Source organism: Sebastes umbrosus, chromosome 9, assembly GCF_015220745.1.
Source record: "Sebastes umbrosus isolate fSebUmb1 chromosome 9, fSebUmb1.pri, whole genome shotgun sequence".
In the NCBI taxonomy this organism is placed as follows: domain Eukaryota; kingdom Metazoa; phylum Chordata; class Actinopteri; order Perciformes; family Sebastidae; genus Sebastes; species Sebastes umbrosus.
The window spans coordinates 24,154,611-24,181,871 of NC_051277.1; the positions used below are offsets into that span (position 1 = coordinate 24,154,611).

The following is a 27,261-nucleotide window of genomic DNA, read 5'->3' on the forward strand; positions in this document are numbered from 1 at the left end:
TTAAAGAAAGTAAAGAAAAGAACAAGGGTTGGTATGAGCTACACGTTGGTACAGAGCAGGGTTTTTCAACTATCCAGACAATAGGTTACATCCCTTACACTAAGTAGTCAATTCTTTCAGTATTTTATTGTATTGATCAAATCGTAGTCTTAAGGAGAAGGTCAATTTCTCCATACAGTGTATTTCATTGACAATTGCAATCGGATCGACCTTTCATGGTGGGTTTGCCTGCAGCAAACACTTCCGTGTAATGGCTTTATTGCTCGCAACTAACAGTACTTTGTAGAGATATTCATTCGGAGTATGTGAAGGATTTTTCCCAGGTATAATATAACAAAAGAGAAATCAACTTCTATCCCAAAAAATGTTCCTTATTTCTTTGGCAACATGAATGGATTTGACAGCAGCCCCAAAATATAAAAAAAAGTATCTGCCATTGGTTTACCTACCACACTACTTCCAACATTCATCCTTTTCCCGAGAATCCGACTGCATGAATTTCAATTTCTGAGTCACAGAATATCGAACTGTATTATATTCTTCAAGCTGAATTCCCGCCAGGATCTTGAGTTGCTAGTTCTAGCCTGACACTCCCAAATATCACTCCAACCATCCTCAGATATCTCCAAGCCTGATTCCCTCTCCCATTTCTGTTTCACCTGGACAGTAGAATAATTAGGGCTGTCAATTAACTGTCAATTAAAATCGCGAAATTTGTATCTGTACAAAATGTACCTTAAAGGGAGATTTGTCAAGTATTTAATACTCTTATCGACATGGGAGTGGTCAAATATGCTTGTTTTATGCAAATGTATGTGTATATTTATTATTGGATATCAATTAACAACACAAAACAATGAAAAATATTGTCCAGAAACCCTCACAGGTACTACATTTAGCATAAAAATATGGTCAAATAATAACATGGCAAACTGCAGCTCAACAGGCAACAACATCTGTCAGTGTGTCAGTGTGCTGACTTGACTATGACTTGCCCCAAACTGCATGCGATTATCATAAAGTGGGCATGTCTGTAAAGGGGAGACTCGTGGGTACCCATAGAACTCATTTTCATTCACATATCTTGAGGTCAGAGGTCAAAGAACCCCTTTGAAAATGGCCATGCCAGTTTTTCCTCACCAAAATTTTGCGTAAGTTTGTAGCGTTATTTAACCTCCTTCGCGACAAGCTAGTATGACATGGATTCCTTAGGTTTTCTGTTTCATATGATACCAGTATCATCGGTCAAGCTTTAAAACTGAGCCCGGTACAACCTCTGAAAGATTGATTGCGTTAATGTGTTAAAGAAATTAGTGGCGCTAAAACAAATTTGTGTTAACGTGTTATTATCACGTTAAATTGGCACATGTTGTACATGCAAATCATTGCAACTTTTATCCGCCCACGTTTTTGAGTTGTGTCGGAGACATGAGCAGGATTAAGTCAGCTTTAAGAGACAGATGCCATCATGTCACTCTGCAGAGCACACTACTATCAAGCAGTGACAGGGGGGATTTCACAGTGGTCTCTTAGCTCTATTGATTCATGATGGCCGTAGCAACACACATGTCCAACAGATTTTTTTTTATCTTCTGTGATCCCTTCATTACAGTACCAACCCACAAACTGTTGGGTATTGCATGAGTGTATGTATGTGTGTGTGTGCAGGGTCACCCCTTTGATTGAGTGGTGGGATGGAGCCAGTGGTATCCATATCAGTAGTCCTCTGTTGCCTGGATACGACGCTGTAGTCACCCTTTCTACAGGGTTATTTTAAGCCTTTAAGAAAAATTGTCTGTTATGTGCGCATGTGTGTGTGCATGCAGTGTGCGTGTGTGTGCTTTTCCCAAATATTATATCAAAGCATCTTTTTTTAAGGACTGTTAGGTGATATTGCCTGTAAAAAAGCTCTCTCATGTCTATTCTAATATATTTATATTAGATATGTATTATACGTCAGTGTTTTAATCCATTATCTGAAGTGTCCAATGACATATAGATATACCGTATGCATGCAGTCACATGTCACTTTCTTAACACTTGAGGAGCTTTAATATTTCTTGAAGCCTTGTGGGGGTTTCTGGCACAACTTCATCTGCTTCCAAGCTGCATGGAGAAGGGTCAAAACTCCAGCAACACTTGCAGTATATAAAACAACTTTCCCCTTTTTTTCTATTAACATCTGTCTGCTAATAAAAATGTCTCTCGTTTTTATTTTCAAACGCCAAGAACGGGAGAACAAATTTAATAGCCCATTAAACCTAACATAAACAATATTCAGGAAATGGTTTCCCCAAAGTGTTATTTTCTCTACTGTCGATTGCCTGGTGCCCGGGTCTCTCTGTATTGCCTCCGGCCAGAATGATGCTTATGACAGCCAGATTCCATTATGATATTATTCTCTTCCAGGATGCCTTTGGAGGACCAGTTTTACCTTGGCCAGTCCACACGAGCCTGCCTGTCAGGCTGGCTCTGATTTATAGGGGTGCAGCCGCCACACAGCTACATTTGAAAAGGCGAGAGGATATTCAATGCAAACATTAGTGAGACTAAAAAGGGAAGAATGGAGAATAGATGGAAGATAAGAAAAAGATAAGGAAGGTAATAGTCCAGAAACACTGATAGCATTGGAGAAAAGTTTACTCCAGGTCTTTCTGTAATACATCACAGTACAGAACATTCTCAGCACGAAGCGTTAATGAATAATGCACTAATTTTAGCTTGAGTGGAACATAATATACATAAGGCAAAACCAGATTAACAAATTTATACACTAGGGCTGTCAAGGTTAAGGCGTTAACACAAATTCATTTTAATGACACTAATTTCTTTAACGGATTAACACAACTTGCAATTTTTATGTTGCAGCCGGCTCGGTTTTAATGCTAGAGAGGCATCATATGAAACTAGACAAACCTAAGGAATCCATTAGTACCAACCATACTAGCTTGTCAAGAAGAAGGCTAAATAACGCTAAAAGGAAAAACTGGCATGGCCATTTTCAAAGGGTTTCCTTGACCTCTGACCTCAACATATGTGAATGAAATTGGGTTCTATGGGTACCCACGAGTCTCCCCTTTACAGACATGCCCACTTTATGATAATCGCATGCAGTTTGGGGCAAGTCATAGTCAAGTCAGCACACTGACACACTGACAGCTGTTGTTGTCTGTTAGGCTTGAGTTTGCCATATTATGATTTGAGCATATTTTTTATGCTAAATGCAGTACCTGTGAGGGTTTCTGGACAATATTTATCATTGTTTTGTGTTGTTAATTGATTTCCAATAATAAATAGATACATACATTTGTATAAAGCAAGCATATTTGCCCACTCCCATGTTGATAAGAGTGACAAATCTCCCTTTAAGGTACATTTTGAACAGATACAAAATGTGCGATTAATTTGCGATTATTGTGATTAAATATTTGAATTGATTGGCAGCCCTAAAGAAAAATAAGAAACGTAATAGTCCAACCACACTGATAGCACTGAAAAAATGTTGACTCCAGGTCTTCTTGTAATACAGTACAGAACATTCTCAGCACGAAGCATAAATGAATAATGCACTCATTTTAGTTCATCTGTAACATAATGTGTACATAAGGCAAAACCAGACTAACAAATATATACACACATAAAAACATTAGGAAAGTAAGATAATTAAAAAAGAAGGAGTAAAAGATTGAAAAGATAAAAGGAAGTGCTGTTTTAGTGTGACAAAGCCTCCTTTTCAAACTACTGGGTCAGATTATGTTGCATGGTGCTGTCCATGGTGCTGAAACCAGCACAGGACTCCATTCAAAGACAGTTGTCCCTTCTCCTCACGATCTACTGGCCTTATTCATGGTCATGATTAAGTGCCCCCTGTGTTCCCATGCCTATCATCAGTTTCACAGCTACTACTGAATCTGTCACCACCAAGGACCACAATTATTCACCCATGAGCGACAGTGAATGGATAGAGACACCATGAAAGGTCCCCACGTGCATGCTTACATGTCATCTTTTTAGGAGGTTGTCTAATTTATTTACATGTACTGTATCGTGGTCATATGTGGAGGTGAAACAGCATCCATCTTTTCGTTTCTTAATGACCTGGTGTCACACAGGCAGCATGGATTCCCTTGAGAGCAGCTGGCGTGCATTTTAATAAGGCCAGGCAATCATCTGTCAGAGGCTGTGACTGCCTTTCTCATTCTTCTTTAGACAGGCTCTGTGTTGCTGTTGTTGTGGATAAGACATATTTACATTTGCTCAATATGCATAAAATGCCTGTATGAACAAGCACGGAAGATATACACAACACATTATGTATAGGCCCACGGTGGCTCTAACAGCGTTTGCCAGCTTAGTGGAGGAAAAGCAAATAGAGCATGTATTAGTTTACATTTTCTAAATTTTGTAATTGCCATAATTCATTTGGGTAATGTCTTGCCAGTCTGCTGCGGGTGAAATTACTTTATTTACTCTGTGGAACAACTGTGGCTGCCAGCTCGAGAGGAATCTGATTGGTCTGCCGCCAGCAGCAGAGGAGTACAACAGTGAGTCAGATTGTAAATCAGAGCTCAAGATCAATGTGTTCCCTAATCGCCTTTTATTTCCTGTCTTAGCATGAGCCTTTAGCTCATTGGCTTGCTCTACCTCTGCCTCTACTGAGCCCAAGTGTCTCCGCGACGCACCGGCGACAGTGTAATTGAGTAACGCCACCTGTAATTGGTGCTCGGAGGACGTAAAGTTGGCTGTGTCGTCTGCGATGATGCACGGGCGGGTTATTTGTTACAGTGGAAGCGATGATTATTTAGCCCCGGCGCTGTACGCACTGGAAAAGCACACCTGTACGTGTCAGAGTGCTTAATGGGCTGTCCTCCTCGTTACACTTTATCACTGGAGCTACAGGGGAGGTTCTGATGGATAAGCTTATCAAGTGCAGTTTGGCTTTCTGCACAGCTTCTGTTTTGTTCCCAAATTGTTTTAATTTATCTCTCAGCTCATGATATAACTGCACACATCCGTTGGTCCCTGCTGCTATTGGTCTGTTGAATAACTTTATGTAATTGGTGTGAATTGTTTGCGTGCTGATTGGTGTGATGATTGTATTACTGCTGGCTGTGCAACAAATTGCCTCTCGGGGATAATAAAGATTACCTTGCTTTACCTTACCTTACACTGTATAAGATTAACATGCACATAAATTATGTCACCTAATAGAGTAAAGACACTTATGGATCGCTCTCGGTAGAATACCAACTACTGTAGTCATTCATCACTTCATTCATCTTGCACATCTTTGCAGAAATTTTTCCTGTAAAATGCTCATACAGTTTCTCTTTTTCCAGTTCAGTCACTTAACTTCCTTTCTCCACTCTTCCCCCTCCTAGGCCTGTCAGTGCTGCAGAAGGTTCTGGACACGGCAGCGGAGAGGAACTGGCTGGTGACCTCGGTCAACGTGGAGACCATGACGGAGGCCTCCTTCTTGAAAGTTTTCCAGGATTTGGACAAGAGGAAGGAGGGCCAGATCATCATCGACTGTGAGACCGAGAGGCTCACCGGCATCCTCAAAAAGGTAAAGAGCTTTTCTCTGTTTTTGCAATGAGACGGGGATTATGTAATTATGTTGCAATATGTAATGCAATTTCAGCTGGAAGACTGCAACCTCATAACATAATGAAACCACACTGTATGTCATGCATCAGCTCCAAATAGATCAAGTAGGAATTTAACATGTGCATTTTCTTTTTGGACACATATCAAGCTTATTATAAACTGAATTATTAGCCTGCATGTCAAGTTTTAAAGGACTTCTTTAGAAAAATATACATATTTTTTTTAAAAACACACTCAGAGAATGAGAATGGGCATGTTTTAATGAGATGAACAAAGAAGAAAGGAAGGGATATTAACGGAGAGTGGGGGTTGGTCCATGGTGGCTGTGGTGTTTAGTCTCCTGGAGCATCAAGGACAGAAGAAATAAATAACACAGCATTGGCATTTGGAGTCGGCAGTTCTTCTGTGATAGGATCATCACTTACTCACCTCTGCGCGAGTGAAAAGAAAAGGATCTTGGCATCACAATTCACTGTTCACTAAACCTCTTCCCCAAACAGAGATTGCCTAATCACAGCTTAGCTCTCATGACTAGTCATGGCACGTCCGTCAAGTTTTGGATTTCACTGCACATTGAAGTACATGGGGCTGTAGTAAGAGTTATACTCAGCATTTAAATAGTTTGGATGGTGGTTTTCTTTTTAGTTGCTTTTCCAAAAGCAAAAGCATGAGAGGAAAAGTGAAAGAAATGGATTAAACAGTTTGTGTCTCTAATGTAAGCTGCAAGCATTAGCATGTCTGGTTAACTAGGTTACTAGCCTACTTACAGTAGTAAACAAGCGTTACTTCCAAGTCCAAGGAGTATATCACTACATTAGTTTGTGGGGTAACAGGTTACATTATAAAAAAAGACCAGTTCTTGACTATCACAACCACAGTTTGGAATCCGGTCCTGGATGCTATTAGAGTTTAGAGTAACGTCCGCAACTCTGTCCTGCAAGCATTCCCACCCAGACTCATTACCAGAGATACAGTCGTTAGCAAACAATACTAAACTGTACCGTTAGTCCTCAACCTAAAAGCCCTTTCTCTTGTAAATTTGTAACATACTGTTTAAAAATGCAAAAAAAAGTATGCCAGCTATGAAGCCCAAGAACAAAATAACAGAATCATCAACTGGTGAGGATGCTCACTTTTTATGTTGACTTTTTTGCCTGAGACACGTACTGCAACTGCCTCGTTTCTACATAGCTCTGTGTATGTATGCAAGTCAACCGGAAGTTCATTCATTCCTATGGGAACCTCTGTGATCTCCAATGTGTTTGCGAAACTCCTCCTTCCATTTTTTTGTAGGGAGGGATTTTCCCAGAACGTAATTTGCCTCAAGTACGTTGAAAAAAAGGAACTTTTACAGCAGATTACGGACAGACCGTATGCATAACAGTAGCATAACATGCAGGAAGTTAGCATGTTATTCTAACTTCCTGCACATTATGTGGAATTGGTGAAATAATAAACTGATTTATGAGTGTAATACAGTCCTAGTCATACAATTTTTCTTAGTGGGAAGTTTGCTGGCATATTTAGCAGTTTTGTGAACTATTTTGTTAAAAGACCACTATGAACCACTATATGCACTCTATGTTACACAGCTAGCATGCTGCCAATGTTATGCTAAATATGCCCTCGAACTTTTCACTCAGAAAAAATGTAACGTTATAAATGTGACTTGTCAAACATCGAAACAGCGAAAAAAAGACAGTAACTCATAGATATAAAACACTGTTGCAGTAACTTCTCTCCCATATCTGCGGTGACGTTTCTGTCCGTAAAGAAAAGGGGTCGTAATCTGCATACTCTACAGATTTACGGACATAAAACGAAACCCTGTGGAAAGGAGGCGTTAGCCTCAGTCTTTAAGCACAATATCATGCATGCAGCCATCAAGTGCCCTTAGAAGACCCCTCTTAAGCTTCTTGTTTAAAACGAGTCAGCTGGAAACATTAAAATGTCAGCCGGAGACAGCTTTTTCAACAAACTCATTTAGCTATTATTAGCTCAATTAGCTAGCTACAGCTGATAAATTCTGCTAGGGACAGTTGTCTTTCCAGCTGGTTGGATGGACGGCCGCTAGATAAAAAGGAGAAGCCTGCAATTATCGACCTCTGTCTGAAATAGGGAATTACGAAGTACCCATTGTTAAAAACAACACTAAAAACGTTGAGTGGTAAACATGCTACTGTGATTATAGACCATTTTCACAGCGGACATTTTGGCATGTCATAGTAAAATCAAAGGTGTAATTAATAACCAGTGCATTTAACATTTAGTGCGCTAGTTCCAGGACTCTGGTATTTTGCATTCTGGCTCACTGTCATGGCTTACCGGAACACTTAATGGAACTGAGCCATTGTGAACAAAATGTGTTTCACCTGTGCTTCTCCTGCTATGAAACGTCAAAAATGTTGTGCTGTGTATAAGGTGAATATGTGACACATTTGTCATATTTGTATTGTTCTGCTTGTTGATGTCACTTGTATGATTTATGACTTTTCAGTCAGATTGTAATCGGGTTTTTTCTTCTTTTTCAGTACATTGTTGTTTATAAGAAGAAGAAAAAAAACGCACAGACATGCACTTTAATGATGTTTGTAACACACACACACACACACACACACACGGTTCCCATCTATATGTGTAGGCTGTAGCTGCTCTGTGTGACTGTTATTGATGGCCCAGTGTCTACAGTTAAGGTTATTGCATCAGTTCTCACCAGTTTACAGGAGCTGAGCCTGAGAAGTTCTCCATTCAGACGGCCACCATCAATCACCCACATCTGCTCGCTGCCTCCGCGCTGCCCCGCCTGCGCATCCAAACAATAGCAAACGCACACTCGTACACACACGCAGCCTCTTTTGCCCTTTAAACTCCCTCCCATGTTCATCTCATTCATCTCATACAGCACACAGATTCTCCTACGATAATGTCACTGACAGTTTCCTGAGAGCGACGTTCTCACATAAACTGCATGTTGATGTAGTCTCCTCAGAGAACATTCATGGTGACAGAAGAGCTACCTCAAAAACGTTTCAGAGCGCGTTTTTTTTTTTTTTTTTTTCGAACAGAGAGACAAAAGAAGTGACCCGTTTCTCTTGGGGATGAACTCTGAATGACTCTTAAATCTGCATGCATAATTAAAAAGCTACACGCATCCAAAACATTCCCATTTCGACGGCCCACTGTGGCAGTAATGTGTGTTTTGGAGTGTATTGGTGTCAGCTCTGGTGTGTGTCTCTCTCTCCTCCTTGCCTTCGGTTTTTCCTCGCCCGGGACTGTGCCGCGGGGCCCGCCTTGTGCTGGGGTCACCATTAATAACAAATGCCACCTTCTGTCATGACCTACAGCATCATTAGACACACATAACACACAAACAAATGAGTACACTCTCCCCCGCATATACGCGAGGGAAAACGCTCACAGAGAGGGAGAGAGGAGTGAAAAATGCGTGAGGTCATGCATGGTGGCTGAACAGAGACAGTGGAGCGAGCCTCTTATCTGCTGTCCTGAGGCTATTAATTGGATGGTGCATGGCTTTGAATAAGTGCTGCCCACTCAGGCTTATCTTATGTGACTGCCCAGTATGCTCTGATGACACATATATATACACACACCAGCGTTTGTTGTACAGTACAGAAGGCTCTTTATTTAGGTGAACTAGACAGTTGCCATGAGTGCCACCAGCAGAGACGGGGGATTTTTTTTTTTTTATCTCTACACATCTACATTCAGACGTCAGTCAAATGTGCCTATTTCACTTATAAATAAACCCGTTCTGGCGCTACGCTACACACTCCTCACTGTGATGTTCAAACCGCCCCGACCCCTCGGTGCTCGGCTGACCTGCGACGCCTGCAGTTAGAGAATGACAGCGGCGCAGGCAGGGGAGAGATGTAGGCGAGGGGGCTCGTTGTGCACAGTTCTGCACTGACAGACTTCATTATTTGATGATGTTATTGTTAGACGACGGCGGAGTTCCAGGAAACTAGAATATTGTACGTTATTTAAATATTAGATCAAAGATCAAATCAGAGCTCTCAGGGGAGCACTATTGAAACAGATGAAGAGGAGGAGGGAAGCAAACATAGTACAGTATACAGTATTATTTCACAAATTGGCTGATTTTACAACACGTAAAAGCTTAGAGGATCTGGAGTGCGATATGTTATGTGCAGTTTACTTTCATTAAAGAGTTGAATATTCATTTATTTATTCATTCATTTTCTACGTCTTTTAAGTTAACTGTATTACTTATTTTCTCTTTTAAGGGCCTGATTTGCCTTTATTTGTGGTTACACAGAATTATAATGTTTAAGTGAATTCATTAATTCAGTTTCTTTTCTTTAACATTTGATTAGAATTGGTGGTGGTTTTGTCTGTTTCCGTGGGAGTGGGTGTCAAAGGCAAAAATGTTGTAAGAAACAGCCCTGCAGTACAGAGGAGAGGAGAGGAGAGGAGAGGAGAGGAGAGGAGAGGAAATGAGATGGGAGAGAACAGTTGGAAACAAAAGAGGAGATGGGAGGAGAGGAGGAAAGCATAGAGGAGAGAAAACAAGAGTGAAGGGAAGGGAGGAGAGGATGAATTAAGAGAAGAGAGGAGAGGAGGAACCGAAAGAGTAGAGGAAAAAAGATGGGAGAGGAGAGGAGGAAACAAGAAAGGAGAGGAAATGAGATGGGAGAGGACAGCAGGAAACGAGAGAGGAAAGAGGAAATGAGAGCAAAGGGAAGAGAAAAGAGGAGTAATTAAGAGAGGAGAGGAAGAATCAAAAGAGGAGATGAAAGGAGGAAACAAGAGGAGAAGAGGAATCAAAAGAGGAGAGGAGAGGAGAGGAAACGAGAGAGAAGAGAGGAAATGAGATTGGAGGGAAGAGAGAAGAGGAGGAATTAAGAAAGGAGAGGAAAGGAAGAATAAAAAGAAGAGAGGAGAGGAGGAATTAAGAGAGGAGAGGAAAGGAAGAATCCAAAGAAGAAAGGAGAGTAGGTATTAAAAGAGTAAAGGAAAGGAGATAGGAGAGGAGGAAAAGAGAGAGGAGAGGAGAGGAGGAATCGAAAGGGTAGAGGAAAGGAGATGGGAGAGGAGAGGGCATTTTTTATTCATAGTTGTTTCTAACTGACTGCAGAGCTGTCATTTTGCTAAAGCTACTTTGATGACTTTTATTATAGGAGTAGCAGCGCTGTATGGGAGGAGTCTGTTGATATGTTGACTTTTTACTCAGGTATTAAAGCTGATCTTTGTTAAGTTACTCACCTTTTGCTATACCCAGTGTTAAGTGTTTAGTCCCTTTTCTCTTATGTATTGTGAATCTACTTTCTGTCCTGCACAAGGTCAGCTACTCTGCACTCTACCAGGTCTACTGCTGAGACACTGTCAAAACCTCTCTCTCAGCTGTACACACACACACACACACACACACACACACACACACACACACACACACACACGTACACACCAACCGTCTTGTTTTTCCACACAGACATTTTATTCTCTGTATCTCCTCTGACCTTGTCTTTCAGATTGTTGAACAAGGCAAGAATGCAAAGAGCTACCACTACATCCTGGCCAACCTGGTAAGAAATCAGCATTATATCGCTGCATTTTTATCTATTTAGATTTCTTTGAAACATTTCCAAATACTTTTATGCCTCAATGAATGAATTTGCATTTCTATTAAATGTGTCTTTTAGCAGGATTCCAGACTTTCGGTGCTTTATTGCCAGTTTAATAGACTTGCATGTGCTGAATGATTTAGCCTAAAACTATCTGTTTTTTTATGGTCTCTCAGCCCATTTTCCTCTTCAGCTACTTCATATATTCTTTCAATGGGCCGTCAAACCTGCAGACATAACGGCAGCACAGTAGTAGACTCACAGTAAAGCACGAGCGGGAAACGTGTGACAGGCAGAAATCTATGCAGACTGGCAGAAAAAGGTCAGGCGGCGAATGTATGCAAGCTTATATCCATTAGCTCTCTTTGTGTGCTGCCATTTGCTCAGTGCAAATGGTGCGTAGACCCCTTCAGCCCCGTTCAGACTCACTAAACGCAACCAAATGAAGAGAAAATCGACATCAACCGAAGGCGTAGTAATAACAGCATTAATATGCAGCGGCTGGCTCGAACAATTTCTCACTACTTTGGCTTTAAGATTGGCTCAATCTCTTGTCTGACCGGTTTGCCAGATTTAATTTTGAATGATAAGGCTCGGACAGTAATAACTGCTGATACGCAAAGTGGCCACAGTCATTTATAATGGGCCCATTAAAAGGTCTGTGCAAAAAAAATTACTTTTTCTGTGTCCTTGCACCTTTTCAGAATTTTCTTACTTCACTTGTATGTCTGTCTGCAGCTGAGACGATAGAGAGAAAAGAAAGTTTGAGTGGTTAAAATATGGATACAATATGTCAGAAACACCCCCCTCCATGTCCTGTGCTAGCAAAGGCTAGTTTCTATAGTAACCTCTCCAGCTCACTGCACTGCATTAGCTCATACATGGAGCAGAAAAAAGACACTAGTCTGTCTGCTCAGCTGAGAAATATGGACACCTGGAAACACACACATTAGGGAGGTGGTGTGTGGGAGGAAAGGGAGGAGAAGGAGGGGGTGGGGGAGCTGAACACTACTGCTCCTCTTTGCTTGATTTGTCTCCTGAAGCCATCATTTTGTACCCACCGCTAAATGCTAGTTGATGCGGCAGTAGGCAGAATATTTTTGGCATCATTGGGCAAAAATTCCATAATAACCTTTCAGCATATTGTAATTCAAGTGTTCTGAGAGAAAACTAGACTACTGCACCTCCTCATGGCTCTGTTTTCAGGCTTTGGAAAATTTAGATTGTGACGGAAGACTTTGGCCAATCACATGTCATTTAAGAGAGAGAGCATTCCTATTGGCTGTTCATTCAACGGAGGCAGCTGTCAATCACTCGCAAACTCCGATCAAACGGTCAAACTAGGCAGCGCTGATCAAATATGAATCCATATTATGTTACTGTAATGCCTATTTCTCACGTAAAATGTTAACAGAATCATCTTGTAGTGTACTGTTTAGCTGTAAAATTAGAAAGTTTGCTCCAGCTGGTGGGCGGTGCTTAATATTTCCTCAACTGATCTCAACATGGCGGCCGGGTCACAAGCTTTCTCATTTTACAGCTAAACATTACACTACAAGATGTTTCTGAACACATTTTATGTGAGAAATAGGCATTACAGTAACAGAATATTGATTCATATTTGATCAGCGCTGCCTAGTTTCACTATTTGATCAGAGTTTTTGAGTGATTGACAGCTGCTCAGTGACGGCAAGGCTCCAGCTCGGCTCTGATTGGTTGTTTTCCTCCGGTTTGTGAAATCTTGCAGATGCCATTAGGAGCACCGGAGGACACAGAGGCACATTCTTTTTTTTTTTTCAGATTACCTGTCTCATGCACTACTACTGCGATACCACTACCACTTTATAAATATAACTTTTTTTTAATCATATTTGCCTACCCCAGCTTTAACAGCACGCCACTTCTTTTGTCTTTTACTGTACGGCTGTGAAGATCTGAGAAAGTAAACAAGCCCGAGTTTGAGATAGACGCATGGCCAAGAGAGAGCCGTAGCTTCAAATGACATGAAAACAAATAACATCAGAGCAAGAGAAGAAAGAGAACGGATAGAGAGCTACGTGTTGTCAGGCAGACGCCTGGTGAGCAGGAGACACCAGAGAGACGCCTTTTCTTTTCATCAGTCAAAACTTTGCTCTTAAATCTTAGACAAATCACAGACAAATCTTCTCTCCCCCTCTCCTGATCCGTCTCCACTCCCACCCATTCCCACTCGTCTGCCTCTTCTTCTCCCCGCGCTGACAGGCAGCCTGCTGAGAGACCGAATCTGCCTCTCCGCCTCTCTCCCGCTCTGAAAAAGCAGCCTTCTCCACATAATAGTCAGGGGAAAGAAAATACATGTAGGAGATACCATTACAGTAAATCGCTTCTCTCTCTTCATTCCGCTCTGCCCGAGGCATCCGTTGCATTGTTAGTAGCCTATGAGGTTTTGATCCTGCCATTGTTAGCAGTAGCCTGTGAGGACTCAGTCTATCAGAGATTAGCTCCGGACTGAACACAGACATGAAATGAGGTTTTTCTATTTTCTTTCTCACTTCTCTTGCCCCCTCAGGAAAGACGGGGATGAAGTATGTCAATGGGATAACCTCTCTAAGTAAAAAAAGGAAGGATTTGTCATTTTCATTATGCTTTTAACCCTTGCACTTTTGATGGTAGGGTTAAAAACAGCCACTACGAAGTAGTGCACTCTGCAGAATTACCCTCTAATGCCGGGTGCACACTAGACCACTGGTTCTCAACCTTTTAGGCTTGTGAAATGAAGCATCACCGGAGGATTGCACATTTGACCAATTCAAGTTTTCAATTCAAGTTTTTTTGTTTTATTTGAATAATCTTTAGAGTGAAAATCATCCGTCAATTCGCAACAAATAAAAGCAAATGCCAAAGTAGGGATGCACGAAATGGATTTTTTTTCAGACGATACCGATAACCGATGATTACCTGCTTCTCATATAACCGATAATTACACATTTCTGTATTTTAAAAATACGTTCTTTACCCGTAGTTTTTGCACACCTGAGGGCAAGAAAGGCTGAGATGTAGTGAGCAAAGTTGGCTGATTTAATATTCCATATCTCTGACTTGACCAAATCTAACTGACATCACTATTTTTTAAAAACTTGTACTGCAAATTGCAATCGTGTTGTCTTCCTTTGAAACTGTGAAAAACATCCACAGCGGCGATGACATGTTTTGCTCTCTAGTCAGCGTGCTGCGCTTCTTCTTCTTCTTCTTCTTCTTCTTCTTCTATGTTTATTGGTGGATCGCAAACCAACTTTAAAGGTGCATACCGCAACCTGCTGTATCTGAGTGTGTGGATGCTGCACTTTTGAAGTCAAACAAAGCAATTTGGCTTTGTGTTATCAGCCGATAAGTTATCAGCTATAATTTAATTATTGGAATAATAGATAATCATATAAATTTCTCTTTATCGGGCCCGAATTAATTTATATCGTGCATCCCTATGTCAAAGGAATGTCTGCAAAATGAAGCAGCATAAATAAATCTTTTCCTGATGTTCTATCTTGTGATTCCTATCCTCCTATGATTCACAACCTGGGGGGTTGAATCTGAGGTGTCACAAGAGGATTAAATAAAAAGAAAGAAAATAAAACATGTCTGTCACAAACAATTATGTTAATATTTGTATGGTTTGTAAGCCCTGATCTAGTGACCCCCAGATTAGGTATTGTCAGCAAGTATGGTTCAATGTCCACTGCCAGTAAATTCCTGAGGACTCTGCTAATTTTTCTTTGCATATACAGTACGTCGTAGAGTATATCTCTTTTCCTACCTGTATGCCTCAGTTCACCTTTCTTCCTGTCCACTTCCTGTCTCAGGGTTTCCTGGACATCGACCTGACAGATCTGAGGAAAGGCGGGGCGAACATCACCGGCTTCCAGCTCGTCAACAACTCCGAGCCCGTCGTCAGCCGCGTCGTCCAGCAGTGGCTGGAGTTTGACAACAAAGACTCCAAAGTGCCCAAGAGTGGACTCAAGGTACGACTGCTTTGCTCTCTGATCCCTCCTCCTTTTCTTCCGTCTTTGATGCGTTAATACAGAAAGTCGTAAGGCAGCGCAGGATATGCTAAGATGTCACGTTTAAAGTAAACTAAATCATGATGGTCTTTTTTTTTTTCAGGAGTTGTGATCAGATTTTCTGTGTGAGGTTATGGTTACCTCGGCCAAGAAGGTTATTTCCCCTGTCAGTTAGTTAGTTTGTTTCTGACTGTCAGCAGCATATTGCAAAAAAGCTATGAAAGGGTTTCTATTAAATTTGCTGGACAGATAATCCTTGGTCTTATCTGTGTTAGTTAGATGATTCAGATCTGGGAATTCTGTTATTATTATTAAAGGATTATTGATTTTTAACCTTAACAGCTGAGATAGTGGATTGATTCCAAATCCAAAAGTCTGTGTTTTAACAGGGCCAAGAAATAAACTGCAAATTTAAGTAATAGTCCTTGGGTATAAACGCAAAGCTAGTGGAGACTTTTTTCCTTTCCTCAGCCAAGACCTTTATCGTTTTTTACCACTGTGTTTGCTTCAGTTTGAATCGTCTGCTCTCTCTTTACAGTACACAGGCGCTCTGACCTATGACGGGGTGAAAGTCATGTCCACGGCCTTCCAGAATTTAAGGAGACAGAGGATAGACATCTCTCGCAGGGGCAACGCCGGAGAGTGTCTCGCCAACCCACCAGCTCCCTGGGGACAGGGCATAGACATCCAGAGAGCCTTGCAGCAGGTCTGTGCACATAAATAGGAACATGCTAATGTGTGCCCATACATACTGTAGACCCACATGCACACACTCGTGCAAATCCTTGAGTGGCACATTGGCTAACGGCTCCTGAGTCGGGGCTGGCTGAACAAATTAGGTCTCATTCTGTCGTGTAAAGTTCACATTAAGTCGTAGGGGAGCTCTCCAGTATCAAATGTGACATCACGGCTAGTAAACAAAACCTGCCGGCAATAACACTCGGGCGTGATCGTCATGAAATATGACATCAGCAATTGAGTTTAGAAATGTAATATTTGGCATGGAAATAAAAATGTTGGGCTGGCCTTTGAGACTTCACGTTGTCTCATGGAGACACTCATGCATGTAATAGCATTGAGGAACAAGGACAATAATTTTATTATATTTAAAATTACATTTTGCAAAAATGCAGTTTGCCATTTAAAGACACAATGAAATATGTTATTTATGTGCTCTGGAACACCATTGAGTATGGGGGTATAATAAATGCTTGTGTTTGTGAGGGCAAACATGTAATTGTATGTGCGTGTGTGTGTGTGTGTGTGTGTGTGTGCAGCCCGAGGCTCTGTCTGCAGAGTGACTGTGCAGAGGCCTGCTCGGTGTCAATCTAGCCATCTGCCTGTGCACGGACTGGAGATTGAAGCCGCGTTCGCTCAATTAACTCCATCACACAGCCAAGACAAACACACTGCACTGTACACAGACACGCACTCCGTCTGTCATTCACTTCCACAGGGACCAGGCACCGTGGACTTTCACGAATGAATACTATACAAACACATGCAGGCTATGCTTAACATGCATCGCGTGTAAGCGTGACATGCGAATGCTTGCCGCCAGCGCAGACGTGGAGAAAATGGAGTGTATGAATATCACGCTTCACGGCAGCCATTATTTACCCATCTGCCAGGCAAGTCGGAGTCTGTGAATTACTTATTCAATATGTGTGACTCCATTACAGGTCCGTATAGATGGATTGACTGGTCACATTCAGTTCAATGAGAAAGGCCGCAGAACTAACTACACTGTTAGCGTCATGGAGCTGGCCCCGTCTGGACCAAAGAAGGTAAGTCTGCAGCCTGACGACCCCATTTAACATATTTATTCTTGCTCAAGGACCCTGTAACAACACACTTTATTGTCCATGATGATGTCAGTGCACTAACACAGTAAACTTAATATATATGAATATATAAGAATGGTTTCAGAACTCCCTACACTTGTATTTTGAGTGTAATCCATTTGCCAAAAAAGAGACAAAACGCACAATAAACAAAGACTGATAGCATTATTTTTTTTTCCCCCCAAATCTTCTATAGCTCTTCGCGTTTATGTCGTATTGTGAATTCTTTTGGCCACGTGTCAATAAATAAGTAGGGATGAAATAATAAGAAATTGTCTGACTTTGAAAGAAATCAAACTGTAAAAATGCTGCTGCTGGTGGAAAAGTTACATCAGAGAAATTCTTTATTAATAACAATTTAGTACCACATTGATAAATTGACAAAAAAGTGAGGTTGCATGGAAAGTGTATTTGTGTTGTTAGTTGTCAAACATCAACATGCTATCAAATATTAAAAATCAAATGCAAATAGTGACTAAAACTACCCTATTCTGAATTATACATACAGTACGGTATTGCTTCATTTAACTTATTTATATTTTAGATGTCTTAAGAACTTAAATAGCTTTTACTCTTAAGTATTTGACTAGGAGTAAAAGTGAATAATTTTCAATTCGATGTTTCACTTAAAGGACCAGTGTGTAACAATTAGGGGGATCTATTTGCAGAAATTGAATATAATATTAATAAGTATGTTTTCTTTAGTGTATAACCACCTGAAAATAAGAATCGTTGTGTTTTTGTTACCTCAGAATGAGCCGTCTATATCTACATAGGGAGTGGGTCCCCTCTCATTGGAGTCCTCCATGTTGCACCACCATGTTTGTACAGTAGTCCAGAACGGACAAACCAAACACCGTTAACTTTTACTGCTTGGGCCGGAGTCAATACCGTTACTCACTCCCGTTGCTGCCGCTCTCTCTCTCTCTCGCTTTACTACTCACTTCCCACATACACACACACTCTACGCACTTTACTCTCAACAACAACTGGCTCTAGAGAGGGCCATTCGCTTTTTCACGTCGTCCACCGTAGCAATCCTACACGCTTGGCACACGGGAAAATAATCTGCAACCTTATCGCTAGATACCGCCAGATCCCTCACATTGTTCCCTTAAGTCCAAAATGTTTTCGCATTTTTGACATTTTCACATTCTCCTTGTCTTAGGTTGGCTACTGGAATGAAGATGAAAAGTATGTGACGACCGCCAGCTTCGTGAGACTCAGCAATGAAACCTACGGCCTGCAGAACAGAACCTACATAGTCACCACGATCTTGGTGAGTAAAATAGAGAGGTTGAGGGATTTCAAGGGGGGGGGGGACTGAGACGTAGAAAAGCAGGGTAACATTTTTAATTTTCTTTTATGATAGAGTTCCTAAAAGTTCAGGCCCCTGAAAGAATTCAGCAGACATCTGTGATTGTATCTCTTCCCCCCCTTCCCTTACCAACTCTATTCTGCTAACTTCTCTCCGTCTGACTCAAGCCTGCTCAGAATCACAATCACAATCACTTCATTTGGCAAGTACAGACTTTTATCTTGAGGACACAGGCTTACTGACTCGCAGAGTTCCATTACAAGACAGCACAAGGACAACACAACCTCACGTTTGACAGACACAAAGTGTGCATTCATCATTATAGTTAGTATACAGCAATAAATAGCACTGGAGAACACTCACTTTCTGAGTGTCATTTGTGTCATTTCTTTGTCATCCCATGTTATTGATATTATTTTATTTGGCTCAGCTTTCACCATCAGGCTGTTCAACACGTGGTTGTGTCAGGTTGTGTCCAGTGTCCTGACATTATAGAGATGGAGCTGCCGTGGTCTGGGAATGAGGTTGGATTTGAGAATAGGGCAGCAAAGGTTCAATCTGACCAGCTCTCGTGCCAGCTAGGTTATCATGACATTTTCCTCAAAAGAAAGGGAAATAGCTGGCAATACCTGGCCCATATACAGTAGAGGATAATAAAGATCGTAGAATATCTTTGCAGGGAACAGGATGTCCTCAGTGTCTGCATCATGTTGAAAATTTAATATCAGAGAACACTCCATGTCTGTGGATGCCTGGAGCTCTGCGCTGGTTCTTTTTGTACTTTTTCTTTTCAAGTGGAAATGTCTTTTATCTCGGCAAATCACTGCCTCCATGTTATTTTGTTGGATTGTTATGGATGAAATGTGTAAAAAAAAAAAAAAAAAAAAACACACGCTAGCGGATTTTTGGAATTCTGCAGCAGACTTCAGGTCTAGGTAATGTGTGTGCAGCTGATCTCCACTGTGAGGGTTAATGGGGTAACGGATTTCAACTATGCGCCTCCCTGAAGAGAAACTCACTGCTCACCAGATAAAGGCTTGGTGGAGTTGATGGAGCTGAGAAACAATGTAGAAAAATAGAGGAAAAACACTCCAATCTGTGCAATCTTGTTATAGAGGCAGCTTCCAGTCAGGGACCTTGTGGCATCAGCAGGAAGCAGCTGAACACAACAATATATAGTGACATTACCAATGAGAATCATCTGGTAATGCTGCATTCATGTCATATCATACAGACCGTAAACACAAGCACCCAAGTGGGGAAAACACATCAGCCTCTTTGATGTATTTAAGATATGGGGTATTTCAACTGTATTTCCCACTTGGGGGGAAAGAATTGCTTAAGCGTCAACAAATTGGTGCTAAAATAGCTGCAATAGTGAGCATTTCAATCTAAATAAACCCAAACATTAACGCCATTACAATCAATTCAGCTAATTATAATGGAGCTACATAGCTTACACACTTTGTCTATACCTGACTTAACTCAATAAAAAAAGGGCTGGAAATATGCTACGCAAATATAACCAGCTAATTTTACATGAAGCATTTGAATAAGGCATTAATACTCCAAAGCCATACCAACATTTTCTCACTCTTTTTCCATTCTGCCAGCATGCATAAGTCCTGATGCTAAACGTCCTGTGCAATTTGAAAATGTGACTGCACCGAAGATGTACTTGGAGAGACATAGAGTAGATCAATTAAAGAGGACCTATTATGCTCATTTTCAAGTGCGTATTTTGAGTTTCTACTACAACATATTTAAATGCTTTAATGTTCAAAAAATGCGTTATATTTCTTATACCGGCTGTGCTGCAGCACCTCTTCTGAAAAGCCCAGTCTGCTCTGATTGGTCAGCTGGCCCACTCTGTTGTGAACCAAACTCTTCGGACTCCGCTACAGCTCTGCTATAACTAGCTTTGTTTGAGGGCGTGCCAAACTAGCTGCTAGGCAGGTATTATGCAAATGTGTTACTTGGTGACATCACCACGTTACGGAAGAAAAGACGGGACTTTAAGCAAGGCGTTTCAGGCAGTTCAGGAACAGTGTTTCTGTGGGGGAGAGGAACTCCCTTTGGTGTGCACTTTGGGCTTAGTAAATTTTCAGATCGTTTACATTCACAAAAAAACACAAAAACACAATAGGTCTCCTTTAATTAGAAAATATAGAAATCAAGATTTAATAAAAGGAGAATATCCACATATTGATACACATATTGTTGCAATTGTGTAAAAACTAGCCAACAAGCAGTGAGCTAAGATTAATGTCCAAATGGTTAAAATAGGTAGCTAAAACGAATGAACCAATGAAACAGTTCAATAATTAATTAGTAAATGTAGTGGATGAATGGTTGAAATATTTAACTAATAGTAATAGATAAACGGTTTAAAGAGATACATATAAGTAATGAATGAATGGTTGAAATAGCTTCTGCCTCAAGTGGTAGTAGTACGTTTGCAAACTAATCTTAACATTGACACCTCAATTGTGTGAACATTTAATTCTAACAATAGCATCCACTTTAAAATCAATTCAGGTAATTTGGGAAACAACAAGTGGTGTTGATGAAGCGGTACTTCACAGAACTGTGGAGGAACATTAGACAAAACAAAAGATTGGGAGCTAATGTAGAGCATCGGGTATACTATGCAAAACTTAGCATGTAGTATATTGGCATCTAATTTAAAAACCGTGAACATCCTCATTTAAACCCGGAGGTTGCAGACTCCCGAGAGAACAGACCTAAAATAAGTCTCCCTGACATAATCTGCTATCAGTGTCCCCTTTTCTAGGAAGATAAATTGGTTCTCTGTCTCGGAACCTAAGAGAAAGATAAGGTGTGAACAGTCATTGGGCTGCGGGGTAGCGGTGGAGTTTTTACACCGTATAACTTTTGTGCTCGCTGATTCGTTGCTTGAGGGAGTGAGTTGTTTTGCCAATGTGAAGGTATCACTTTGTGCTTTCCCACAATGCCTACTGTCCCAGCATGTGCAGTGCACACAGACCAGGCCGGGGGTTAACTGGAGATCTGGAGGAGTGAAGCAGAGCGGCCAGAGAGGCCATGAATGGGATTTTAAGATTTAATGTTAGCATGCTAGGAGCTGGTTATTCATGGAATACTCGCTGCGTGCAGCTATTAAAATCAATACGGTTATAATAACAGGCTTTCAGCAAGAAATGGTAGCATGCAAGAGCAAATTATGTAAATTTCAAAATTCCCTCGAGGTCTGTTTAAATTGGTCTCCGAGGAATAAAATAAGTTGATTTTTACTATTTTACCAACAGCAAAACTAATCAAACATACTCATTCCCATGCATGTTTTACGTTGTGTTTGCATTTGTAGACATAATATGCGTTTAAAACGTCTTCTTGTGTGTGTGTCTGTATTATATTGAACACGGTTGAGTGACGGCGGATCTCAGTGGAACTGTTCTAGGTCAATGAGAAAGAATCCTGGAGGACCTTCTGTATGCCATGTCATGTGTCAAGCGCGAGTGTGTCTGTGTGTGTGTGTGTGTGAGGGCACGCGTGCATACTCGCATGTGTGTATCTGTCTTTGTCTGTGACTGCGAGTAACCCGTCCAAGCGCTGCACGCCAGACCTTTCTCACCACTATCTCCCTGGGGTGCCGTTTCTCTGCCACTGGGCCTCGGGGTTTCCATGTGTAACAATGATTACCTTCACCTCAACCATAAAGAGCAGGAGAACCCAGATAACTGTAACACACAGAGGAACACCCCCCCACCCCCCACCACCACCCCCACATCTCTAGACCCCGATGAAATATGATGGCAGGATTTGCTCCGCTCAGCACAGCCTTAGCCGGAAGCAGGCACACATAACAACTTGTGGGAATTGAGGCCCCTCCAAGTGCTGCTGGACAGTTCAGACTGGAATTCTATGTGAAATACATTTTTCTTGAGGTTAAGTGGGGCCCCAGGTGTCACGTCAGCTGTTCTCAGGACACCCAATCAGTGTGAGATGTACAGATGTCGGAACAATATAACAAGAAGAACAGCCTGGCCCCGGAGCAGAGGTCAGCAATGCCTGCTTCACCGTCACACACACAGATACTTCTCGCTCTCAGATCCGTTGTCTTCTCAGCTTCAATAACCCTGTCCCAATTCCTCCTCTTCTTCATCACCTGCTTCATGTTATCAACCCTCCTTTCGACGTGGCAATGCTGTCCTAATGATCATACTTAGGTACCTTTTGTGTTTGAATTATACACCGTACCTTTAAGGAACAAAGCCACAATAATACCTTATAATTTCATATAATTATCTTTTCTTTTGTTCACAACGAGATTTTTTTTCTCTCCAAAGCCTCAGCTACGAGCAAAGGGGTAAAAAGATAAGTGATGCACTGAAGCATAAAACGCATCCATAACATCCCTTCCCAAATTTTTAAATAGTAATATAAAACTTAACTACATGCTAAAGCTTTATTATCATCCATAACGCTGTCGTCTCCGACTTAATTAGCTTAACAAATTATCCCGCTGTAAAAGGTATGCAAGTCACAAGAGCTTGTGTCAAGAAATGATGCATATCGGTGTACATTTTGTTTCCACGTCAGCGAAATTCATAATTATTTCAGTAACCGTTCAGTGATTTCCTGTATGTTTTTTCTGACAGCGGGTGTAATTGACTTTAAATTGATGATTGTATGGTCGCCCCTTACATCCAACAGGAGTCTCCGTATGTGATGCTGAAGAAGAACCACGAGGGGCTTGTAGGAAACGACAAGTACGAGGGCTACATAGTCGAGCTGGCTGCAGAGATAGCCAAACATGTGGGCTACCAGTACAAACTGAAGGTGGTTTCAGACGGCAAATATGGAGCCAGGGATCCGGAAACCAAGATGTGGAACGGCATGGTGGGAGAACTGGTGTATGGGGTGAGTGGACAGAGTTTTGTGTTGAATTATTATTCTCCATTTAAAACTGGAAAACAGACATAAGTTACTAAAAGTCTGATGTGAATGCTGTTTAGCCTTAACATGCAAAAATCCAGCTGGTTAGACTGTTATCAGCTCATCAAATGGGCGTTATCAGTGGTTATAAGGCTCATAGATGTGGATCAGTAGGGCCCACCAGTAGGTTTTATCATCTATTCACATGGGCGTTCACCGAAAGAAGGAATAACAGAAAAAAAACAGCGACAGGAGCAAAAGAAGTCAGGCGCTGTAGCATATACTGGGTCGATACCCATATGGGGTGAAGGTAGAGGGTGATGGATGGGACACAAGAGGGTTTTCGCGCAGGATAGCTGGGTTTGCATCCTGTGTGAAACCAACAACGTGTAGTTGCCGCGGTGTCTTTGTGTTCACTTCACTTTTCAAATGTAGTTATTTTAAGCCAAAACACAATGTTTTTACCTAAACTCAACAAAGTGTTTTTGTTGCCTAAACCTAAAGAAGTTGTAGTTTTGTTGCCTAAACCCAAAGAAGCTGTTTTGTTTGATTTCAAAACGTAACGTTTCATTCAGTTTGACGTGGTAGAACAGTGGTTCTCCACCTTTTTCGTGTCAAGGACCCCTAAATTGATACACATTAGGTCACAAACCCCCATTTGATAATATCTTGCTTCAGGGAACTCCATCGAAAAAGATGTTGGTTGTTATGATTAAGACCAGAGTTCTGTAGTTGTCAACTACAGCTGAGGCGATAACTGTGGAGGAAGTGAAACCTAAGATCAGAATAGTCACTGATTCACTGAATTAAATAGTGAAAATAAACTATTCCCTATTTGTCTGGGGACCACCTGGGACTCCCTCAAAGACCCCTGGGGGTCCCAAGACCCCAGGTTGAGAACCACTGTGTTAGAACATGTTGCTTTTAAGTTTCCCTTTCATTTTTACAACGTAGGTGTAGGCGTAGGTGTAGCAGGCCCCTACTGACCCACATGTATGAGGCTTATAACGACTGATAACTCACATTTAATGAGCTGATAACAGTCAAACTGGATGCAAAACCAATCAATTCAAGTTATTTTAACTTTATTTTAGCAGTCTGCCTTGATGTATTTGCAGTATGTAAAGACAGAAAATCTCCAACTTTGTCAAACCCCCAATGATTTTTGGTAATTGGCACAAAACCCAAATATAGCTAAGGCCCACTGAATGAATGATATTGCTGACATTGCCATAGGACAGTGGCTTTACTTAGATTTTGTGTAATAGGTGTTTTGATAAAGTACTTTTCTCATTGACAAACACATTGTATGCATAAGAGACAGATTAATGCCACTTTGTACTTCTGTTTACATGCCTGTCTGTCTCTGTGTCCCTCCCTCAGAAAGCAGATGTGGCTGTGGCTCCTCTGACCATCACCCTGGTCCGCGAAGAAGTGATCGACTTCTCCAAGCCCTTCATGTCCCTGGGTATCTCCATCATGATAAAGAAACCCACCAAATCCAAACCTGGCGTGTTTTCCTTCCTGGACCCGCTGGCTTACGAGATCTGGATGTGCATCGTGTTCGCCTACATTGGCGTCAGCGTCGTCCTGTTCCTCGTCAGTCGATTCAGCCCGTACGAGTGGCACGCCGAGGACTACGAGGAGGGAGCTGAGCCGCAGACTCCCACCCAAACATCAGCCTCCAACGGGGTGCAGCAGGGCCAGACACAGACGCAACAAAACACCAACCAGCAGAGCCCCGAGCAGACCAACGAGTTCGGCATTTTCAATTCCCTTTGGTTCTCGCTGGGGGCCTTCATGCAGCAGGGCTGCGATATCTCACCACGGTAAGGCCACAAGTTTTGATGTAGTGTATCCACAGTGTGCTTTGAGTCTCTGCTTTTGTTTGTTGGTACACAAAGAGACACTAAGCGCCACCTACGTACAATATATTTCTGTCTGCCACACCAACGCTTCAACATGCTGTGTTGCTTTCTTGTTCAACTCAGTTGGGCTTTGTTTATTGAGATTTTGTTCCTTGCCTTTGTCACTTGTCATACAGAGCGACAATAAAAGTTTGATGAAGAGCAGCATAGGGAGTTTATGATGTGGTCATGTTGCAGTGTTGTGTTTTCCTTCTCCTGTTTCCAGATACTTTCCGTGGTGGTATAAACATGCCATGAACTTCTAGCACTAGAAAAACCTGTTGGTACCTCCCTTCAGTCTGTCGGCCTGTGTATCGATCACTCAATCTGTGGGTAAAAGTACATATTAGACCCTTTAGAGACTATTACGAAGGCTCCTGGTGTGAGTATTGAGTGGTATGTGTTGGCTTCCCCTCAAGTGCTCTCATGGAGCTGGGGTATGAAACCATTCTCAAAAGGTCACCAATTAAAAATCTCATTAAGTGTCTGAAATTAGAGACTCTGAGGTCGACTTTCTGAGCTTTCCAGAGGGACTAGCAGGAGGAGAAGAGAGGATAATGTCAGTATTATCACCGTTAGCTCTGAACCAGCTGAGACAGGTTAGGTCATGGACAGACACAGAGCTTCGTGTCTCTTTAAACATTAAACTACATACATTATGTATACGTGCAGTGTGGTGGTGCACATATGCATAATACATCTGTACTGTGGTAACTATACTGTGAGGATGGAGAGGCCGAGGCTGTTGCTTCGCAGAATAATTGTAAGCAGACTGGGATGATCTGCTATTCTTGCCCAGGCTTTGAGATATCTATATCTAGGGTTTCTGCCTCCAGCCCAACACAATGGAAGTGAATAAAATTAGTTTGTGGTGCTCACGGGACTGAAAATGATTTTTAAAGGTGCTAAATTTGAATTCCAGAGCATAAATATAGCAGCAAAAAACGATTTTCTATATAAAGATAGTGGAATACTGGATAGAAGATAGTGGAGTAATGGCATCCTGAGCAGAGAATGAAGTCACACTCCCTCTAGGCTTCCTGCGGTAGTCGGAGTTGCCGGTGTTACACGGTTTTTGGACATACACCATTTATTACAAGGCCCCTACCATTGTTGTGCTTTTTTTTGTAACAGAAATATACATTTTTGTGTATCAGCACCCACGTTCAAATGTAAGATACTCAGCATGTTATCAGTACATAATCAGATGGTGGGCGCTTCAATTTTAGACTGAACTTGAAAGTGTCTGCTCCGTATGGAGTCTCAGCACAGAGTAGCAGGAGTCAGATTTCACACACACGGTACGAGAGTGTTGACAGGGTATTGCGGAGAATTTGGTGTCAAAACGAAAAGCAAAAGCGCATATTTGGTAATATTTTGGATTTAAACCCAATGCTCATAGGGTACCTGATAACGTCAATGAGGATATCTGTAAAGTTTTGGTATGAAGCCGTGTGGAGGACGGAGCGGTCGCAGTCGGAATGCACTGTTCGTGCTGTTAGCATCGTTAGCTGTTAGCTGCCGGCTCAGCCGTTGCCATGTTGAGAGCTGTGTGGAGGCAATCCCTCAATCATAGATATGATCTAAAGTTTGAATTTAGCACCTTTAATAAGAATTTAGTAGCCTCGCCTGTTTCCAGAAACAATGTGTGGTTACTCTGGATAATCGACACTCAAGGTTAAAAAAGTAGTCCTTATAAAGAAATTTGAAAAGTAGTTCCTCTTCACAGTAACATCTGAGACAAAGTATTTAGGAAACTGAGTAACGTGACTGTTGAACTTTCTTATTGTTATTTTTGAACACTGTTAGCACCACAAATTAAGTTTCATTCACCTTCATTGTATTGGGGAATATTTCAGAGATGGATTTCTCGAAGCCTGAGCAAATAAAACAACAACGCAACACAACTATCTGCGTGGCTAGATAGATACCATTAGAGGTAGGTTAGAAACCATGTTTTCTTGTATTTTCGGTGAACCGATCGCTGCATCTTCTAAGCTGATCGGTGACCGACAACCGGAGACGTGTTGC

General features: G+C 41.6%; 1 protein-coding gene across 4 annotated transcripts in view; it reads left to right on the forward strand.

The window, feature by feature from the left end:
• gria1a (glutamate receptor, ionotropic, AMPA 1a) overlaps positions 1-27,261 on the forward strand; it is a 92,157-nt gene that overhangs the window by 22,985 nt on the left and 41,911 nt on the right. For all 4 annotated transcript variants that reach the window (XR_005208169.1, XM_037780101.1, XM_037780103.1 and 1 more), the window contains exons 4-11: positions 5,382-5,566; positions 11,118-11,171; positions 15,047-15,205; positions 15,783-15,950; positions 16,927-17,031; positions 18,257-18,367; positions 23,102-23,308; positions 24,707-25,152. Coding sequence is in view for 3 of the 4 variants with exons in the window: in XM_037780101.1 (XP_037636029.1) it covers positions 5,382-5,566; positions 11,118-11,171; positions 15,047-15,205; positions 15,783-15,950; positions 16,927-17,031; positions 18,257-18,367; positions 23,102-23,308; positions 24,707-25,152 (1,435 nt within the window). In the remaining variant the exon portion in view is untranslated. The remainder of the gene's footprint in view (positions 1-5,381; positions 5,567-11,117; positions 11,172-15,046; positions 15,206-15,782; positions 15,951-16,926; positions 17,032-18,256; positions 18,368-23,101; positions 23,309-24,706; positions 25,153-27,261) is intronic.